This window comes from Scophthalmus maximus, chromosome 12, assembly GCF_022379125.1.
Source record: "Scophthalmus maximus strain ysfricsl-2021 chromosome 12, ASM2237912v1, whole genome shotgun sequence".
NCBI classification, from domain to species: Eukaryota; Metazoa; Chordata; class Actinopteri; order Pleuronectiformes; family Scophthalmidae; genus Scophthalmus; species Scophthalmus maximus.
Window position 1 is genome coordinate 15,266,689 of NC_061526.1, and position 22,248 is coordinate 15,288,936.

Sequence of the window (22,248 nt, forward strand, 5' to 3'; positions counted from 1 at the left end):
TTTTTCCAAGATTTTCTGTGAAGATTTTTAAAAAAGCTCACGTGTTTTCAGTGGAGTCGAATTCAGGTCATGAGTCTGATGTAAACTGACACATTAGCCAGATTCGGACACTAGGTGGAGCTATAAGTCAACATTTAAAACTATTCCTACAGGGAGAACGTGTTTAACCTGAAAATGACGAAAATCAATCAAACTGGATAATTAATTCATCTCACACAAGGACAATGTTGTTCAACTGTTCAAGTAATCGAGCACTTTCAAATCCAACAAAAGCCAGATTACGGTTAAACAAAGTCAAACAAAAGAAACCCATGGCAGCTAAATCTGACCAGACATTCCAGATAATGTTATGATTTTTTTTGTTTTAATTATATGGATTCGCTTTGCAGATCTCCTACTTACCTGATTGAACAAAACACTTGACACATTCTTGCAGAAACGAGATTTACGAAAAACGGAAAAATATACACCGCTGCAGCCAAACTTTCACAATATGTACGCATTATGATGTTATCTTGTAAAAAAAAAAGGGGATAAAAAAGGTTGACAAACACTAATCGATACTCATCTACACCACTTTATCCATTTCAGGGTCATGTACCTGACCCCAATCTGCATATGTCTTTGAAACCCGGAGAGCCTTGAAGGAACTCTCACGGGCACAGGGAGAACATGCACACAGCAAGGAGTTGGACCGTCCGAACCTGGATTCGAACACAGAACCTTCCTGCTGAGAGGCGACAGCGCTAACCACCACACCGCCGTGTCGCCTCATGGACTCATCACCATTGAGGAGGCGAAGAGCAGGGGCATGAAATAATCAAAGTATGAAGGACAAAGGTGAGACTTTATATGTTAAAAGGTCGGAGATCTGAAAAAATGTTGACAGAAGCTAATTGATGCTCATCTAAACCACTCTATCCAATTGAGGATCATGGGGGGACATTGTACCTCAGCCCAATCTGCAAATTAGCATCACCCCTTAGCATCACCCCTACAGAGGGTGGTAATAACAGGGACTGTTTCCATTTTCTTTTTCAAGATTTTCTGTGAAGATTTTTAAAATAGCTCACGTGTTTTCAGTGGATTCGAATTCAGGTCATGAGTCTGATGTAAACTGACACATTAGCCAGATTCGGACACTAGGTGGAGCTATAAGTCAACATTTAAAACTATTCCCACAGGGAGAACGTGTTTAACCTGAAAATGACAAATCAATCAAACTGGATAATTAATTCATCTCACACAAGGACAATGTTGTTCAACTGTTCAAGTAATCGAGCACTTTCAAATCCAACAAAAGCCAGATTACATTTAAAAACAAAGTCAAACAAAAGAAACCCATGGCAGCTAAATCTGATCAGACATTCCAGAGGATGTAATGATTATTAAAAAAAATTATAGGGATTCGCTTTGCAGATCTCCTACTTAACCCTACCCCCCCCCCCCCCCCCCCCCCCCAAAAAAATAAAATAAATAGTGTGTGTAAACAAAAGAGAAAGAATAAACTCAAACATGAATGATAAATGAGACTCAAGGGCAATGTTGTTCAATTGTTCAAGTTATCGAGCACTTTCAAATCCAACATAAGCCAGATTACGGTTCAACAAACAGATATATCTGATCAGGCGTTCCACCGAATGTAATGATTACTTTTGAAAAAATATCGTCCTCTTCATCTTGGGAGGGAAAGCTCAAGTCAGAGGACGAAAAATAAAAACAAGTGGCGGGATGATGACTGCTCTCCATTTGACCCACATCATGCAGATTCTAATTACATCAAGCAGCGTGGGGGCCAGCTCACTGGAGAGACTTTAATAAAATCAAACTGGGATGATTATACAAATGTTGATCACACCAGCCACAACTCGGAGCCGCTGTGAAGGAGATGGAGTGAGTGGTTGTGTTCAAGGGAACAAATGGCTTGGAAAACATATTGTATTATTATTATTATTATTATTATTATTATTATTATTATTATAACTATTATTATTCTTTCTTTTAGTATTCTGGCTTTGACTAAACCTCCTTGACTCTCTCTCTCTCTCTCTCCCTTGTCACCATCTCATTGATTTTGCTTCAAGGGGATGATGGAAGCACAGATTCGTCTCTCTCACCACTGTGCTCTGGCATCTCAGCACCAACAGTGTGACGCCACCATCAGTCATCAGATTGGTTTCAGTTGATAATTATTATTATTTTTGCCCCCGTGTTATGCTGAATATCTGATCAATCAGCGCTTTTTCAGGAAGTCACAGCCGATGATGGATCAACACTGTTACCAAAATTGCACAATCTCACTGAAAAGGTTTTGAATATGTTATTTCAGGACAATAATTCAAAAGGGTGGTGGGGAAAATATTGCAGATAAAAAAAACAAACAGAGTCTTAAAATCTATTATTATTAGTGTTTTATAATCAATTAAGGGGATGAAAATACCAAAAATGACTGACTGGACAGCTGGACGGCTAATGCTGCTACATTCATGATATTATAGACTTAGTTTTAATTATGACTGGGGAACTATCATAATCTACCTGAAAGTACCGATGGGCATTCCAGTGCTCACTAGTATGAAATTAGTGGTTTTTTTCTTACATTTTCACATGTTTATTTCTCGGGATCTGAGTGGTTGTCAGGCAACCAGCAGAAACTCCACAAACTGAGCGATCGCGGCCGAGAAATAGACCAGTGAATAAACATCTGTAAAAATGCCAAATTACTGTTCACACACTCTGTCTGTTCTTGTTTTGTTTTTTTTCGGGAGATTAAATGAAAAAAGGCACCAGATGCTGATTAGTGAGCTTTCTGGTAGAGTAGATGGATATACCCCCCCTTCCATTGTTTGTGCTTATCGTAGCTAAGCTGCTGTTGCATCATATGTAACTGGCAGATATGAGACATATATCTGCATATAACTCTCCACCTAGGAAGCAAATAAGCACATTTTCCCTCCGAAAAAGAGACAGATGTGTAAACCAGGCTCATGATTGTGTGTTCACAATCTTGTTTGGCTCGGATCTGGATTTGTTCTTGTCCATATTTATTATCTCTCTCCGAGACACACGTCCATACAACATGTGCAGCAGCATTAATTACACGTGCACAAAAAGTGTATCCAGGTGAAACTTTCTGTGTTCAACTGCTCTATGAAGGACAAAGATGAGACTAATATGTTAAAAGGTCGTGTGCACTGCATTTCTGTTGGAATCCGTGTTTCCCTGCCGTGTCCTTTGCAATCCCTCTCCCTTTATTTCCAGCTGCCGGCTGCAGACGCAAAGAGCTGCCTCTGACTGTCGTCGACATTATTTTCAAAAGGCAAAGGCGCATGCATGCCGTTCCTGATAATTATTATCACCCCTACGGAGGGTGGTTACAACAGGGAGCCTTTTTATTTTTTTCCTCCGTTCTGCCTCCTCTGCTGGTTTGCGCGAGGGTCCTGCTAGATGGAGCTCGGGAATCAATGTTTCTCTTTGTCAGAAGTCATGATCATCTCGGAGGTGTTCTCCTGGTGAGCGCAGTCATTCAGAGTTCAACAAAGATCTATACATCCGTCGTCCATGGATCATGATTTATGCTCTAACAGCAAATCATCAGTAGAAATACTGATTCGGACAGAGAACAATTTACTGACAGCAAATGAAAACATGCATAAACATGAGGTCATCGTGAATGACCCTACAACTTAAATGAGAGACAATGAAAACATTGTTTTTAGTTATGGGATTACTGGCATCTTGAAGTTGTATAACTGAATACCCCTCCCCTGACCTCTGCCCTCTCTCTTAGCCTGGACACAGAAACAATGGACACAGTCACCAGGTCTGGGAAGTGAAGCCAATGCGGAAGAACCTTAAACCTGAATTCTCTCGACTCACTGGTTGTAAAAAAAAAAGAAGATGTTTGATGGTGGATACCGTGTGATTGACAGCTGGTACCGTCCAATAGGTGCAGGTCGCAGGTGGACGTGCAGTGGACGGGCTCTCAGTCATAGTCAAGAATAACACAGTGTGCGCGTGTGCGTGTGTGTGTGTGTGTGTGTGTGTGGAGTCAGCAGAGCAGCATTGATGTCTGATGATTACTTAACCTCTCTGACATTCCCCGCCCTGTCACTGTACATCAGTCGGCCTCCTGCACACGCAGCGTCCTCACGTCAGCGCACATACATGTATTCACGTTCACATGTAGCTCCACCCCCGCCTCACACACACACTCCCCCACCTCACACCCCCGTGTGGCTGGAGGCCACAATCACTGCAAACAATGTTCTGCACATATATACATAAATATATATCAGGAATTCATCAGTTTCCTCACTCACCCAATACAGCACCTTCTCATCTCTCTCTCACACTCACACAAACACACACAAACAAAACTTCCAAGACGATGAGGCTGCTCACACACCGTGCGTCTGCCTCCTGTCTCACTGCATAATGCAATCGCTAGCCGCCGAGGGAACACACACACACACACACACACACACACACACACACACTCTCTCTCTCTCAGGCGCACTTACTGTACATGGGCCAGACAGAAATGCTTAGCTGTGATGCATAATGTATCAAGCCAGGTGAGGGAGAACAAGAGGCCTCGCACTGTGCACAGCTAATTGAGGCAAAGGCGAGGTCGCTGCACGTGTGTCTGTGTGTGTCTGTGTGTGTGTGTGTGTGTGTGTCTGTGTGTGTGTGTGTGTGTGTGTGTGTGGTGTCATCTGCTGATTAAACACATCAAGCACGACAAAAAGCCATTTGTCAAATGAGCAGCCCAGCCAGTGTTTTATCTAACCCTGAGCCACGTTGGTGTTGCTGCGTGCCGACTGTAATGAAGAAGCACGGTCGGCGTTGCGGCTTGTTCCGTGTGTTTATTTTGATTCTTTTCAAATAAACTCATAAGTCATACATAAAAATAAAAATACATCACCCCAGCCCCCTTTTACTCTTTTATTCCAGTTGATGAAGTTGACGCAGGCTGATCAACACGACATATTAAGCTCCGCTCCCCCCCCCCCCCCCCCCCCCCCCCCTCGATCACAACTTAATTACCCCCACTCTTTAATAATGACTTGGGGGAAACAAATTATCAATTTTAATTTGAATCGTGACTTAATAGGGATGACTGCGATCACAGTATGTGCCTGGATCACACCTTCAAGGTAAACACAGAGGAAGGGACTCGGAGGATCAGATGGGGAGGGCAGAGGGCGCCATATGTTACCTTGACAACAAACTTGTCTTTTAAGGAGCGCCCTGGAACAGTAGTCGTTTTTTTCAACGGAGGACGCCCACACTTCCTTGGAACATATCGTTTGATGCTCGAGCATCATAAAACATGACGGGAGGCAACAAGAGAGCAGCTTTCAAACTCAGAGCCACTTTTAAAATCATTTGAACAACTATCAAGTCGCTTTCGCAACTGCATTGTTTGGTCCAGACCTCTGGACTTTTCAGTTTAGTCCGGGCTTAAATAATACTGTATGTGTGAAAGGTGCTTCGGACCACTGTCGGGTCAAACAGACTAAAGTTTAGTCTGACCATAAGAGGTGGTCTGCAAAAAACAATCATTTTCATCATCGATTAATCTGTTGATGATTTTCTCGATTGATCGATTAGTTGTTCGGTCAATAAAGTGTCATAAAATGGTAAACAATGACGATCGTCTTCCCCAAAAACCCTTAGATGATGTTGTTTTTTTGTCCACACACAACAAAGAAGGACGGGGGACGGACGCCCCATACCAGGAACTAAAAAGTCCGGATATCTCTGCATCGTGTTTGACCATGAAGATGAAAATTAAACAATGTAGATAATAAAACCGCACCATTAGTCACCACCTGCAGCCCCCTGCTTGACACAAATAGAAATCCTGTTTAGACGTTATACAAAAGAAAAATATCGTATAACACATACGTTCTTTGAAAACTCACATTAAAGCACCCAGCATGCTTGGCTTCGGGGAAAAACGTGCCATCTCCTATGTAGCACCTTGGTGAAAAAAGCAACTACAGCGCACAGAGAGGAAAAAAAGTTCTATTCATAGAAGAATGGGTGGGAGTGCGGTGGGCGGAGTGGCCAAAACATATGTTTTGATTTTCTTTACAGCACACAGTAATTACGCAACCTGCCCACATTCATATCACACGCTCCAACATGCTGTCTGATAAAGTTTGCCGTCGTGAGGGATGTGTGTGTGATGTGTGTGTGAGAGGATGTTGGTGATTACATTTTTTGTTGTTGGAGTTGCCACCTTCCCGCCTCAGAAGATGCAAACTCTGCAGCACGCAAGCGTTCGCACCAGCCACCTCAATCCCTGCCTGTTCTTTTTAATTTCTGGGGGAATATTCAAATGAGATCCAACTTTAGCCCACGTCTCCGCGGCGGGTTGCTAAGCTACAGACTGTGTGTCAGGAAGTGACAAGCGAACATAATTGCGACCCTGGTTGACAGACAGCGACCACAGTGTTCATTAGACTTACTCGAGCATTAAGACTTCAAGTCTTTTTAAAGGACCAAAAAAATTAATTAAAAAAAGAAATATCTCACACGACCCGGCTAATTATTACCACATAAATCATTTGGTGAATAAGTATTTAAACAATTAAAGAGCAAAGGAAATAATTCATGGATGGTGTGATGATGTGACAGCCGAGTATTGTACCTTGTGTGAGCTAGGCTCTTTTGCAGCATCGCAACACGAACACACTTTCACATTTAATATTACGACACACAAACGCACAAACACTGCGTTCATATTTATATCAATTGTCCGCGATGTTCATTGTCTCAGGTGCATCTCGCTCTGAACTCATGACACTGATGTTTTGCTCTTTTCCTGCTAATGAGTAACGCGGTTGTGTGTGTGTGTGTGTGTGTGTGTGTGTGTGTGTGCGTGTGTGTGTGTGTTTTGTGTTTTGCACACAGCATGAAAAAAAAAAGAAACAAGACTGCATCCCTCTCTCTCTCTCCCATTCTCTCTGCTGGCGTTGCATGGGATGTTGATTGACAGTGATATTAGCACCTTTCCCTCGCTGCCTCTCTTTGCCCCTCAATCAATCCATCCATCTCCTTCCTTGGCCTCAAGGGACGCTGGGAAAATAAAGCTATTTATAGCATCCCGAGGCGTGCGTGCCCGCTCTCCCGCTTGTGCAGGAGGAAGAAAAGCAGCCGGTGCATACAGCGTGCTGAAATCGTTTCTCCTGAGTCTCCCCCTGTCGTTTCTTTAATCTCACAATTAAAAGATGAATTTAGCTGATGAGTGCGTTTGTCAACGATGGTGCAGGGCTCCGTTACAATTTCAATCTGTTTCACCAAAATGGTTTAAGAAAATCCGAATGGATGAGACCTCATTCAGTTACTGTACTTTGTTCCGTACAAAAGGCTCTTCAGCAGTGTTTCGGCACATCATCGAGCAGATGCTTTTTGTTGCCAGTGAGGAGTTCGTGAGGTCATTCAATCTGTTAAAGGTCAAGCTTGTGGCCACAACATGTCTTTTTGTCTTTCGTTCCTTTTCATTGTTATGGTTTGTACGGTGTCCATGAACTTAGGGCCATGTTCAAGAAGAGTTCCAGGCGCGTGACAGACACTTCTGTCACAGTTTCTAAAGCGGAAACAAAAAGTTTTTCCCCGCAGATTTGCAGAGTGAGATGGAAATGATGAAGACAGTGTTTGGATTTATTTCAGAAATATGTGAAGATTGATGAGCTAAGACGGAGGAATCTTTATTCCTTTGGACACACCATTACCATCAAGACAGACACACAGACTCTCTGCATCGTCCTCCCTGTCTCTCAGAACCGATCCGTCATTAAATATATAAGTAAAAAAACGAAACAGAGATTTAATTTGAGCTGAACTGAAAAAGTCCTTCCTTCGTTGCTGTCACATCTCATAAATGGATGTACAAACTTCCTCTGAGCTCTAGTCTCAGCTCCCTCCCGGGGGGGGGGGGGGGGGGGGGGGGGGAGCCAGTCCACAATTACAGGCTTGATTTTTTTTCTAAGCAGGGGCCAAATCTGAAGCCAGCCGGGGGTTTGCAAAATGTATGCAAATATGGGACGTGTAACGAGGCAAAATCCATCAGCCAATTTTGTCCGCTCCCTGAATTTTATGAGAGCATTTGCGCGGGTGGACGTGGACGGGGCCAACACCTGACATCTATCTAATATACATGAGGGGCCTGATGGAGATTGATCGGACAGCGGGACGCCGCGTGAAAACTCCGATCCAATCTGCTCCCGTCACCGTCAGCCGACATCGCAACAAACATAATGCCGACACGGTTACCGAGGACGTCTTCCTTTAATTCACACATCCATTCTGAAATGTCACGGCTGTGCATGATGTGAACAATGAGGAGAAGTTCCTCCTCCTACTCTTTTTCTATTCTAGTGTTGATTGGACACATTGGAATATTTGTTTTAACTGCAGCTATTCACTATTTTGGAAACCCTGACCGAACTACATTCCCCAGAATACATTAAAACAAAGCCAGAGGGCCGGGGGAAGCAGTATTGATGACAGTGTACTCCACAGTGAAGGGGTCTGACCGAGAGCTTGAGGACACTGCACGTCCGTCCCGTGCACCAATTGGACGGTACTAGCTTGTCAATCACGCCCCAATGTATACGGTGCTTCATCGTCCATTATATTATGAACGGGACCATAATTTACTACGAGAACATCACGCTGTGTTGAAGCAGATGTGAAACTAGAGATTGAGACCATAAAACTCTTCAGGAAAATGTTGACTGATGTTATAAATCAAGTGAGCAGAAGAGTCGTTTTCTCAGAGACTTCTATAGAAACCCACTTCTTTTTCGCAACCAGTCGCCCTCTGCTGGACATTTGAGAGAACACAGGTTTCAGGCACTTTCCAGACCTGCGTCCATTTCTAAATACCTGCATGCCTCCCATTTGACCTCTACTCATTCTGTCTTTGGATGGCTGTAATACCTGAACCGAATCATGGATAAAGAATTGTCTTATCCATGACTGTGAGCCCGACTGTCTCTTTGAAATGTCTTGTTGACTTCACCCGTCTCTCCTGCAGGCCGACGCGCTGTTCAACAAAGTGACAGGTTTGACAGCGACGGCTCGTTACCACGCGGCTCAGTGACACATCCTCACGTACTCTGTTATTGAGCCAGAAACGCGCGCACAGCGGAGTGGGAGAGGGATAACGCTAATTAGAGCTAATCATACCCAACGGAGGGCGAGGACGAATGAAGTTAACATGTAAACAGCAGCTCACGTGGACGCACACACGACGGTGGTGGTTACGGTGTGTGAATCTTTTCATTCTGCTTTTCTTTGAACGTGTGATTCCAAACCTTCCGGCCTTCCAGTTGCACCGGTTGCATCCGGCTACGGTTCGGCCAAATAGTGATAATATTATTCTCTGGTTTTATGTGGAATCATTTTAGAAATGTGCAGTGATTCACAACAAAAGAAAACGCAACACGCTTTATTTCCAACAAAATGCCGCTTTCCTCCCCCTTTCAAGCATCTCGTCCCAACCCCCGACATCGGACAGTGATGGTGCAGTGAGGTTCCTTCACACTTTTTGTTTAAAAATAAATTTTTTTTTACCTGGTTTACTGTAAAATTGTTTCATAAACCTATTTACATTTGTACTGAAATACTGTTTTAGACTCCCAGATTTTAAGGGAACGAAACTTAACTTGAGTCATTAAAAACAGGTTGAAACTTTTGAATATTGACTGCCGACATATTACGGATGTTTTGCAAAATTCATATATGAGAAGACAGATACCACTCTCACATCTGCATTTTAAGTACTGAGCAAGAACCGAAACATTTAGAGGTCAGTTATGGGTTTTAAGTAACCTATGGGCATTATTAACCTTATTAATAATCTCTATCAGCAGCAGGAAGACCATCTCTCCACCAGCACAACTCTGTAACCGTTCTGTGGCACGCCGAGACGGAAAATCTCCTAGCGTGCTGACAAAAACAAACTCCTGATTTTCGAAAATCAGTCGTCTCAGCACACATCACAGTTCTCGTTGCGTTACTGAACGCCGATGAAGACAAAACAGCGGATTCTACAGAGCGGGGTGTTTCTGTGTGTGATGGCGCCATGACAGACTTACCAATTGTCTCTTTGAACAGAGACATAAACTGAGAAACAAATATTTGACACTTTTACTTTCCAGGAAATAGTTGCCACCTCTGCGGGCAGATGGCCGATTCAGATTTACACCAGGAGTGGGTGGTGAATCAGAATGATTCATAGAGAGATGTGCCAGTGACAACACTTTTGACAAAACTAAATGTTTCAAAGCATTTAGGCTTTTTTTTCCTTCTTCTTTCTAGATTGCAAATCATAATCATCAGTCCTAATAATCTGTGAATGCAGAGAGCGGAGGAGAGAAAAGACAAAACACTAGGGAGCAAAATGTCCAGCAAATGTTGTGTTTAATATGAATATTATTTCAAAAATCCATAGTTTGATACAGAAATAGTCATCTATTATATATATATTATCGGACAATCAGAACTTCAGCCATGCTTTCTCTGATTAATCACCATTTCAAAAAAGTACAAGACAACTCAATCTTTTGAACTTGTGCAAAGGAAATACACTAAAAAGCAATTTAGAAACACTGACACAAAATAGATCACCGTTAATTCCTTTAAACAATTAGTTTTTTTCTGAAGAAGGCATCGCACAAATCCAAGAAAATCAGTGAAAGATTTAAGGCCATTTTGTACAGGTCATTTTCATATAGATTTGTATATTCGAAAACACTCGGTTTTTCACAAAAGGAACTGGTGCATCCTTTGTAAAACTGTACATGCAAACAGTGCACGTTGTTAAGATCCGATGAGCATACAATATGTTATTTGGATAGCTTTAGTAAACAAAGATCTTATGTGTAACACCTCACATAGTCTATTAAAACTCTTGTATAAAGGTGCTTCACAGGCACACGCACACACAGGCACACGCACAGTATACACAAAGTATACTTTTATCAAATACATACACACACTCACAGCTTCATGAGACTTGGCAAGTTAAAGTGTTGCACTATGATTAAAAAGTTACAAAAAAAAGTATGTTTAAAATTAAATAAATATGAATGTATATTTGTCGACACAGCAGACCACCACAAACATACACTTATGGCAGTAATTTGTGTGTGTGTGTGTGTGTATACAGAGGTAAATTAAAATAATTTTAAAAAATGAATTCAAATTTTCTAAGCAACCACATATATGTTGAAACTGAAGATATGTCAATAACCGATTTTACTGCGTTGAAATAACTTATTTTGAAAAACGTTTATCTAAATGTACCTCCTATTAATTTGAATTTTGCTTCTTGGATTTCTCCGATCCAATTTCAGTGACTGGATTTGACCTAAGTCACATTTTTAGAACAGAATTTGAAATGTAGTAAGAGCAGTAGTATTAAGTATTCAGTGAAGACCACATAACTAGAGATAGGAGGTAGTTGGCAGGGGCAGACTGATGACGTGTGTGTGTGTGTGTGTGTGTGTGTCAGTGTGTGTGTGTGTGTGTGTGTGTGTGTCAGTGTGTGTGTGTGTGTGTGTCCTGGGTATGAATCTGGGCGGCCAATTTTAATATAAAGAAAACACAAGCATAAAAAAGTTTGCTCATATGTTTGGCCAGTACATCTTTGTTGGGTCTGGTATGACCCATTAGCTTATTAGCTAATATATAATTAGAGTTATAATATAGTTATAATTGTAGGACACTGCACACTGGACGTACGTGTCGCTTGGGTATAATCCGCCTTTGTACCAGTTTACTGGTTTACACAAAAAAAATATTAAAATCTCGTCTGCAATGCAACTGTGCAGGTTGTGATATTAGTGCAGATCAGAGTGATTTCATTGAAAAGTTTCCCTGGAGTTAGTCAGTGGATGATGTGGTGGTCATAAGCTTTGTGGCATAACATTAAATAGAATGTGAATTTATGTATGTATATTATACAATATCATGTATTGTAATTGCAATTAAAGACTTATGTGATCATTTGTTTTTGGAAAATGGATTCAATAATAACACTAGAACAGTTCATGTATCATACAGATAATTCATAATTGGCCATTACACAGTGTGGAGTTGTCACTTGGATACTGCAGCGCTAAAATAACTTCCACATTTTTGGTTGCTGCAGTGTAACTCACCTCCACTTGAACAAATGTTCAAATGTTCCTTCATTCCCTCCTTTTTGTTAAGACTTCTTAAACATTCCATTACGTGTTGTTGTAAAGGAAATATTTGTTTCGCACAAACACACTTCATTCGTTCACATTATCCCGGTCACTCGTCCCGTCAACACACGTTTGTTCACGACACAAAGCCTCTCATTCTTAAATCATCATCATTCGTTAAATTAGAAGCACGAGTGACGTTGTCAGTGACAAATCATCCTTTTACATATGATTGGCACATATGATAATACACACCATAATAACAAAACATATAAAAAGCTATATCAAAGGTGCTTTAAAAAAAATTTAAAAAACATTAAATGGAAACGAAAAGGCAGACATAGGGTTAAGTGTGTTTTTCTTTGCATTTTTGACCACTGGGCTCTTTTTTGCTCAAACTGTTTTCTGTTTGAGAGCAGCTGCTGTCAGTTTTAAACATGGGGCAAGGTGTGTGTGGGTGTTGGGACGACACAATGAGACGAGACCCCTGGGCACGTGGGCATCCTATTGCCAAGGCAGTTTGAAGGACAGAGACAGAGACAGTGTGAGAGAGAGAGAAGTTGCTGTGTTCCCATTCAACAGTCCAAAAAATGCTACTTGTTTACTTTGAAATACTGAAAAACAGACATTGCATGGTTTGAACCTTCGTCGCGTTGGCTCGAACAAATTAGCCTTTGATAATGCTGCTAATGTTGAGCTGTATTTCCTACAAATGCACTTGGAAATAATGGTCATAATGCACATACTGGCTTTTGAGGACAATGGGCACCTTAAGAAGGGGGCATCACATTTCTGAAAGAAATCTGTCGTCAGTTAAACTGAGTCACTGAACACTGTCGAGTGAACCCGAAATAGGTTGTGGATGCATAAAAAGCAGAACTGAGTCTTAATCGTCATCTGCTCTGTTAAAACTCCCACAGGGAAAAAAAGGAGAAGGGAAAAGAAAACAGTTGGATGGAAACACAGTTAGTAAATGTGACAGAGGCACAAAAGAAAGGAAAGGCAGAGAGTAAGAGAGAGACTGATATAAAAATAAGAAACGCAGCAACATGGGAGACAGGCAGACATCTCAGGCCTGAGAGCAGTGCAGACAGACAGACAGACAGACAGACAGACAGACAGACAGACAGACAGACAGACAGACAGACAGACAGACAGACAGGCAGGCAGGCAGACAGGGTGATGTCTGTGACTCCCCCCACACACACACACAGATGGACAGACTGACGGACAGATGGCGAGATGGGTAGAGGAGGTAGTGCCACTAAACGCATGCACTTGACTGAGGCTACACTCATGCAAAAGGTTAATACACACTAAAATTTAGTACGGTACGGTACGGTACAGCACGGTACGGTACAGAAGGGCTACCAGGAAACCTGCACTGCTGCTACCTGACACACACGCCAGGAGAGAGAGAGAGAGAGAGAGAGAGAGAGAATTACATGGGAGGAAATTGGAAAGAATTACAAGCTTCGTAGTGAAACGATGTGTATATAAAATTATCAGCAGTAAAAAATCCTTGTCAGCATTTACTGTAAACAGTGAGTTATCTGAGAGACAGAGAAAGAAAGAGAGAGAGAGAGAGAGAGAGAGAGAGAGAGAGAGAGAGATTAGACACATCCAGTTATTTACAGGAGAAGTTTGTGTTCATTTAAGATCAAGTGATTCCTTTTGTTGTGTCTGGAGACATTCTCTCTTCAATGTTTCTAAAGAATCGCTCCTTCGTTCCCTTCCCTCTTCCCATTCCAGGTGGGTCGGGCAGACGAGATCATTCCCTGCTAGAATCCACACTCTCTCCAAAGCCTGACTGAGTTTCCCAGGCAAAAAAAAGGGTCAAAAATAAAAAACCAGACAGCAACAGGAATGCTTGGTGGAAGTAAACAGACTCTCATTGGCTTTTCCTGTCGCCACTCCCTTGGCCCGACATGCAGCTTCCTGAACACAAGAAAGACCACCGTGACCCACGACAACAAGGCATGGAGAGCGGCTTTAAGGAAATTGGAAGTATTTCGAGCGTTAAAGTCATTTCGGTGAACCCCCCCGTCCGCGAAACCCCCCCCCCCCCCCCCCCCTCATATCTGGGTTTGGATGGGTTGGCTCGGCGGCGTGTAGGGCGGCGGCGCCGGCGATGGCTTGATCCCACGGGTCCTCATGTAGGAGAGGAACTGGTCGGGGATCTCGGCCAAGACGTCTTTGGCGAGCCGGGCCATGCTTAGGATGTGGTTCCCTGTCCGGTCGATGTAGTCCCTGAACGGGACAAACTGAGAGGGAGGAGAGGGAGGAAACGTGATTTAAAGTGATTCAAAGAGATTTGGAAACATGCAAATGTTGAGCAAAGGAACCGGAAACTTCCAGTGCACGCAGAGGCAGCGCATCCACGAGAGGACGGCAGGTGTGTCCGCAGACAGTCAGCGTCAGTTCGTGAAAGTTTTATGGCTGAATCTCGCCGCTGTCGTCTTGTTGCGCACATTCTTCCGCCGGTCAACCTAGCGCGAGCGGCTGTGGTGAGCGGGTGCCGGATCAGAAATGCGAAGCCTGCTTTTGTCTACTGCTGTCTAAAAAAAAAAGTAAAGTGCTTTGAAATGCGCTTTACTCTTTCAGCGTTTCATTGTTCTATGAGCTACAGACCATGACCTGGGTCACTTCACCTAAAAACAGGAACTTCAATTAACATAACCAAAAATGTTTTGCTGGGAAACTCTTGGACATGTTATTGTTGACTCCTTTAACTAACAGTCCACACTGTTGCAACTCACTAATTATTATCTCAAGCTTCCTTCACAATCCTCACCCACCTGCTGCAAAACCTTCACCGGTTATATGCTCTTACATGGAAGACATTGCTGAATTATAAATATGAACAGACATGAGGATGTCTCCCTTTCATTTACTTAATGATCTTCTCTCACCTACAGCTACAGGATCATACGAGAGGCCAATTTGTGCTGGAGAACCTCGCTGCGAAATGTAAACCTCAGCACGTCACTCTGGGTTATTAGCATGCTGATAATGGCAGCCTGTAGGCAGAGCTGGCGCAATGTTCCACAGCTAAAAACTTAGTTTTACACAATCCACAGGTCTTTCCTGTACGTGTGTGTGTGTGTGTGTGTGTACTTCAGCTTGTTAAAAAAAAAGAAGCCAACTAACGAGTGTGGCTCCTCCACCCACGTGGGCCCAGGTAGCAAAATATGACAGTGGCAGTATAAAGGTCAGGGAGGAGGCGAGCACGGCCTTCTTGTTTGTCATATCTTCTCTCTGTCTTGATGCCAGGGAATTACGTAAATATGCAAAAAATTCAACTGTGGGCCTGATCCCTGTCAAGGATACAAATAAAAAGGTGGGAAAAAAGGGATGAATGCATATTAATAACATGTAAATAAAAACTAATTGTGCCATTTTAAAACTGACTGCTGAACTCACGCTGCCCTGTAGGCTTTCTGAGGTGAGCATTAGGCCATGTGACTCTCCATCCACTTCAATGAGACACTGAGACTGGGTGAAAGACAGAATCTGACATTTGGCAGACTTCACAGTAACTGGGGAGCAGAGCAGATGTGTGTGTGTGTGTGTGTGTGTGTGTGTGTGTGTGTGTGTGTGTGTGTGTGTGTGTGTGTGTGTGTGTGTGTGTCTGTCTTGTCTTTTGGGGTTTGAGTTGAGCAGCTTGGAAAGGACTCAGGTGTTTTTATAGCCACTCACCTTTAAACTTACAGTGAAGAGGATTTATTTGGAAGTGCAGAAGATTTTCAAATTGTCATCCTGATGGTCAAACATTTTCCCAACATCAACATTTTACTGAGTGAGTCTGTTACTTTTGCATTACAAAACAAAAACAACTGACACTGAGATCAAGTATCATAACTGTGGTGGACCAGTCAGGCAAAAAACTCCAGAGGCTTATTGTGTCCCAACTGATGGTGGTGATAACAGCTTTTAGGTGGGTCCTACTTAAAATCTCTTCTTGTATTGGGACTTTCTTTATTTTGTGCTTCTTAATTGCTTGAATTAACTATTTACGAAAAACCATTGGACAAGTAGTATTCCAGCAGTGGCAAAATGTGAACCTTACAAAGTCGAAGGGGGAAAGAAATGTGTTATTCAACCTAGAGGTGTAAATTCAGCCATGATTTAGATAATAAAATCAGAAGCGTGACGGTGAAGAATCTAGGTGCCCAAGTGGCAGAGCTGCTTCACAATGTCGGAGGTGGATTCATTTTTCACTTCTTTCGAAACAATCAGACTTTATGTAGGAGTGCTGAAAGAAAGACAGGAGTGTGTACCTGAACAATGTCTCTCTCGGCATATCTTCCTCTGGATGAAATTCTGATCTCATCGCCGTCCAACTCGACCATGGCTTAGGAGAACAAGAGGGATAAAAACAGTTGAGGTGGATTGACGGAAAAGAATGGCATCCTCTTATATGTGCATTATTTCTACCAAGACCTACAGACCACTGACATAACACCAGCAGGATATCAATTAACCACAAACACAACCAGCCACTGAAAGATCAATAATCAAAGATCAATAGAGGTGAGTTGATTTCTGGTTTCCCCCGTTCAGTTGGTTGAGGCAGTTTGATATTATGTGAAACAACTGGTCCAGGCGAGTTAGATATATAACAGCCTGTATCAGCAATCAGTGTCGACAGCGTCATGGCAATAAATCCAACTTGTATTGCATTAGAAATAAGCAATATGACAACATGATTAACACAATATTGTGTCTGTCTATAAAGGGACATGAAGCAATGTTCAATTTACTGCCGAGCTGATGCCCTCAACATTTCATTAGAGGGACGAGACGTGGCAGCGTCTCAAGTAAAACAAAAAAACGCCCTATTACGGCAACATTTCAGATTTGAATTTGAATGGTTATTGTGAGACATATAACGCACAGCGTGTCACTCAGTTGTCCTGCTGATTGTGTTACCGCGTCACTCTCTGCATATTTTGTGTTAATTGGCAGTTGGTGAAACAGCCTAGAGGCACACAATAGCTCTCTCAAGCCATTTTCAGGCATGAAAAAGAAAAACTGGACCTAATAATCCGGACATTTTCCTTCCACATATGAAAAAACGCAGAAGGAGACTGTCCGAGTCAGACGCGTTCACAACAGCAGGAAAATTACTGGAGCAACGTGTGCGGACATTTTCATTCTAACAAACAGCCTCTCCGGAAAAGTTCAGGAAAATGTCCGGACTTCAGTGGGTGTCTGATGAAATTCTGCACACTAGCACGCAGTTGACTTATCATCGAACCAGTTTGAACAATATCATTCATCACTCACAAATCTAAAATATCTCATTGACTCACCATCAAATTCTGCAGGCCCCACCCCTACAATGATGATTGACATTGGCAGACAGGAGGCCTGCAGAGAGGAGTAAAAGATATGAGACATTTAAAAGATTTCAAAACATTTTTTTTGTGAAAAACTGTCCCTGTGCCGGTCATTAATAGAGCTGAGCATCTACCGGACATATACAGCCTTTGTCTTCATTTGTGGTAAACAAAGCCTTCACAGATCATGTCATATGTAGGTCTTGCCAACATTTACATTACATACAGTAAGTGTAAGCATATGTGTGAATCTTCGATGCTTGTGTTTTCTTCAGCACCTCCCGGAGCGCTGCGTGTGTCGCAAACATCACAGTGAATAATATTAGAGACGAGGGAGAACCAACACCATGGGCTTCGCTCACTGACAGCCTACAAATGACGTGTGTTTGTGTTGTGCGTTTGTGTGTGTGGGTATGTGTATGTGTAAAGTGTCAAGAGTGTGTGTGTTAGGAAGAGGGGGCCAGCGGTGTGTGTGCTCAGTGTATTTGAGTAATGTGTTGACCTCAGGCAGCAGAGCAATGGATGATCTTATCAACAGATCTCATTTAGTTTTTTGCTCCCCTCAGTACAGGTCTTCTTTACCTCACTCCTGCCCTTTGCTCTCTTTTTTTCCCTCCTCCCTGTTCACTCGTCTCTGCCGCCTCCTTTTCAACTTAACATTTTACTCTTCAACCGCCTCCTCTCCCTTTTCCCTCCCTCCCTCTCCGCTCTTAAAGGTCTGAGATGGATCAGTGCTTTAACAAAAATGGCTGATGTTGACTGTTCGTTTTGTTTGCATTCTACACGGCACACTGGCTTCCCTCTGGAGCATGCAATGACTTGACATTGATGGAGAGGAAGGATGGAGGGTGAATAACGTGCTGTCAAATGTGAGAATGGCAAAGGAAATACATAACAAAAACAGAAAAACAGTTAGCAAAGACTACACAGTATATAAGGAAAATCTCAAACAATGTAAATTCTAATTCTAATTACCTCCCCCTCACATTTATGTACAGTTTTGAATTGCATGGATCTAGCAGACTAGCATTACTTGTATATAAAGCCAAGACTATGTGACTTTTCTCACAGGAGTCATTTCATAGTCAATGCATTTATGAGCTGACCGTGATTGATCAAACAGCCTGATTAGGAAATACTGTCACAGTCTTTTTACATTACAGTCTTTCATTCAGAGACAAATTACTGCAAAGAAAATAACGATGATGAGGATTTAAGAGCTCAAATGTAATTAGTCCTCTGGGTTTCACAGTTCTGCTCATTTCCATATATTTATTCATGGTTTTCATTTGTGCAATCGCTGAATTATACTATACTACACTATAAAACACTATACACTACTGCATAATTATGGAAATGTAGACAATGGCTAATATCTATTTATGCCAACCCATTTTTTTTCTTTTTAATTATCTTTGTTTTCACAACAGAATGATAAGCAGCTGGTCAAACATTTTCATACAACTCACTGACTTAAAAACATGAAATAACCATGTAAAGAAAAATAAGAAAAAAAAGACATTGACAGTTATCTATACATAAACAAGCTGACTTTCAGAAACAAAAGTGGAATAACTCCAAATTGTATGGGGTGCTTGGAGCCCAGTACACTTCCAAGCAAGTGGATGCATCATCGTTATTATAATTGATCCCACTCACAGACGCATCATTTGACTTGAACTCCCCTTTTGCTGAAATGTCTTATTTTTCTTTTGTTTTAGGGGGTCAGGGTGCACTGGTCAGGTGTCTACAGCTACAAGAGATGCCCCTTACGTTGACAATAGACTCCTTGGTCTGGGCCATGTCTGAGATGACGCCGTCTGTGATGATGAGGAGCACAAAGTACTGGGAGCCGTCCTTCACCGACGCTGCATACCTGTGCACAGAAAACAAAACACACACATCTTTGTCGTTATGTCTGTGCTGAAATGATTTTAATCACTGAATAAATGTCTCTGTAGAAACTTAATCTGTCAAGTGCTTCTATCTTTATGTCAATTCTACAGATCCCCAGCTTAATATGGCTTTCATTTGCTGATGCCGAGTGTGACCTCCCACTTCCACGTGAGTCATGAGGTGATTTACTGATATTTACACACTTGAGATTATTTCAGTCGTCTCGCTTTGTACTACATGTCACCTCTCTGCACTTGGATGTGAGGTCTGTGTCTTCTCTCCATTGGAGATAAATGATAACTTGTCACAAGTGTCACTCACTGTAGATGATCACAACAAATGGAGTAAGACGGGAGACAGGACTAAAAACGTGGACGTGAGAGAGCGGGGGTCAACTTACTAAGGTGAATGTCGGAGTGAATACTAAAATATACGAGGGGCGGTCAAAAAAACAGAGGATTCGAAGTGGAGATAGGAGGATGTAGCGATGTAGGGCCTGAAGCTGCAGAAGAGGGACGATGGGAAAAACCACAACATGATAACAGCCTGTACGTGGCAACATTAACAGGCTTAAAGTTGTGGAAAAACCACGGCGCCTAGTTTTAAAAGTTTTTAATGAGGCTTCGTAGAATGTATGCCGAATAGCCTGGTGCTTATCCAGCTGAGCTGGACCGATTCTTGAGGCTGAATTTTTGGAGCAAAGAAATCGTAAATGAGATTGAGTGAAGCAAAGGGGCTGATGGAAAATGTTGTAACATATTACAGTAAAAAAAACAACAACAACCCACGAATATCTTTTATATAGACACATAAACATTTTATTTTCTACTTTGTATTTGATTTTTCTGCCTTGTTTTCATGGAATTTACGGACAATAGTGACAGACAACACTGATCCACATTAAAACAAATGTGAAGTAATCAATAAAGTTTTCAAAAGTCAAAAGAGGAGAAAAGAGAAGATGACGGTTAGGGGTGTTGGAAGAGTAGTTGGGGGACATTTTTGCTTTTAGAGTTTGATGAGAAGATCAACACCACTTTCTAAACATGAAGCTACAGCCAGCAGGTTATTAGCTCAGCTTCCAGCTCTGTAGGTCACGTAAAGACGTGACAATGGTGTCAAATCATGATTTTTATGTAATCAGTGTAAAAAAATTTGCGATCAGTTTAAGTAGTGAAATAACTGAATGCGTAAGAGGCGTGGATAAAAGCAAAGAGGTACATTTATTAATAGGGTTTGATGAAAAGAACAGATGAGTCAGGATAAGTGGAAAGGGGCGTTCAGGTGACATTACAGGCAGTGTAAAAAAAAGTTAACCGCTGCTTCTGTATTAATGCTCTTTTCAAAGATTTCCCTTCAGAGTGCATTTGGCTCGTCGCGTGTGACTATGCAATTTAAATTTCACTAAATTATGTGCTAAATATGTGAAGTAACCTGATGAGAGACCTCACTTCAGCACATCTCTTTAATTACATACCTTGCATGAATAGTTTCTTAATTTTCTTTTTCTCTCTTTTTGTTTAGAGAAATTTGACTGGATCCCGTGTGTGCCTGGCTTTCATTGAGGCATAAATGATGCTACCATCGGAAAGACAGAAAGAAACAAACACGCAATCAGCTGCCAGGTACTTTCTCTGTATGTGTCCCCAGCTCTCCCCCCTTCTTCCTCTCACTCTCGTTAGCTACCTGGCAACACTCGTCGCACAGACCTCCTTTTTTTTTACAACAAAAACATGTTGTGTCAATCGCAGTGTGAACTGTACTCTTTGTTCTTTCACGCTTTTGAAGATCATTATATGAGCAGTGATCGCAAATACACAAGTGTAGAAGAGTGTGTAAATTTTAAAATGTAAATTAAATGGAAAAAAAGAAACAAGTTAAGAGGGAAAAGTAGAGGAAGGCAAGTGCTGACTGAGGAAGGAGGATTTCATTCTTTCAATCATGTGTGTTCGTGTGATACCTGGCCACGTGGTTGATGACGGGGGAGAAGTTGGTGGGACCGTAGAGCTGAACCGACTTCAGACTCTGGTAGTAGGCTTCCATCACACCGTCGATACCTGTGCAGTACGGGTTCTGAGGATTCCCATTCTGCATCGAACAAAAGAGGAGACGACTGACTCACATGATTGATTCCAGATACGGTTCAACAGACCCAGATGCAGAGCAGGAGCCGGACGGAACAAACACGTCTTGAAGGTACATACAATAATCATAGTAAACAAATAAATAAAAATTGAACACTTAGCTCAAAGCCAACTTATGTCAATGAACATTCCAACACTAATTATGGTTTGGGGTTAAAAGCCCGATGCAGGGAACAACTCCACTCCCTCCTCCCTTCCTCTAACCGTTCCCTTCCATCCCTGTCTCACTCTCACCAAGGCAAACTCGTGGGAGACCCGTCCGTCGGGCGGTAGCTTGGCGCCGAAGCCCAGCGCAGGAAACATCTTATCGCTGTCGTAGTCCTGGATGATCTCCCCTACTGCCTTCAGGGCCATGGCGTAGGCATTCAGCTGGTAGGGACTCATGTAGTGGAGCGAAGTGGGCTGGGCTGGGTTACCTGTTTGTGACAAAGGGAACATGCGGACAAACCGAGTCAGAGTATTCTCTGTGGGCGCAACAGTGATGTGTTTATAGGGGTCAGTGTTAAAAACCCCAGAATAAAAGTCCACAGTAATTTACTTGCCAAACAAGAACCTTTCAAACCATGTTTAAAGTTTAGTTCGGCCAGCTGCCTGTTTAAAGGCCGCAGGCGTTCGCTGTATGCCGAAGGTGCACGGCTGTGATTAAATGGCCCCTAA

General features: G+C 42.3%; 1 protein-coding gene across 4 annotated transcripts in view; it reads right to left on the reverse strand.

Annotated features, from left to right (window-relative positions):
* Positions 1 to 10,423: 10,423 nt before the first annotated feature.
* Positions 10,424 to 22,248, reverse strand: part of LOC118318539 (copine-8) — a 68,946-nt gene continuing 57,121 nt past the window's right edge. For all 4 annotated transcript variants that reach the window (XM_035648319.2, XM_047336171.1, XM_047336172.1 and 1 more), the window contains 6 exons: positions 21,826 to 22,007; positions 21,408 to 21,535; positions 19,325 to 19,427; positions 17,525 to 17,582; positions 16,490 to 16,563; positions 10,424 to 14,473 (listed from right to left, as the gene is read on the reverse strand). In XM_035648319.2, the coding sequence (XP_035504212.1) occupies positions 14,285 to 14,473; positions 16,490 to 16,563; positions 17,525 to 17,582; positions 19,325 to 19,427; positions 21,408 to 21,535; positions 21,826 to 22,007 (734 nt within the window). In that variant the 3' untranslated portion in view covers positions 10,424 to 14,284. The remainder of the gene's footprint in view (positions 14,474 to 16,489; positions 16,564 to 17,524; positions 17,583 to 19,324; positions 19,428 to 21,407; positions 21,536 to 21,825; positions 22,008 to 22,248) is intronic.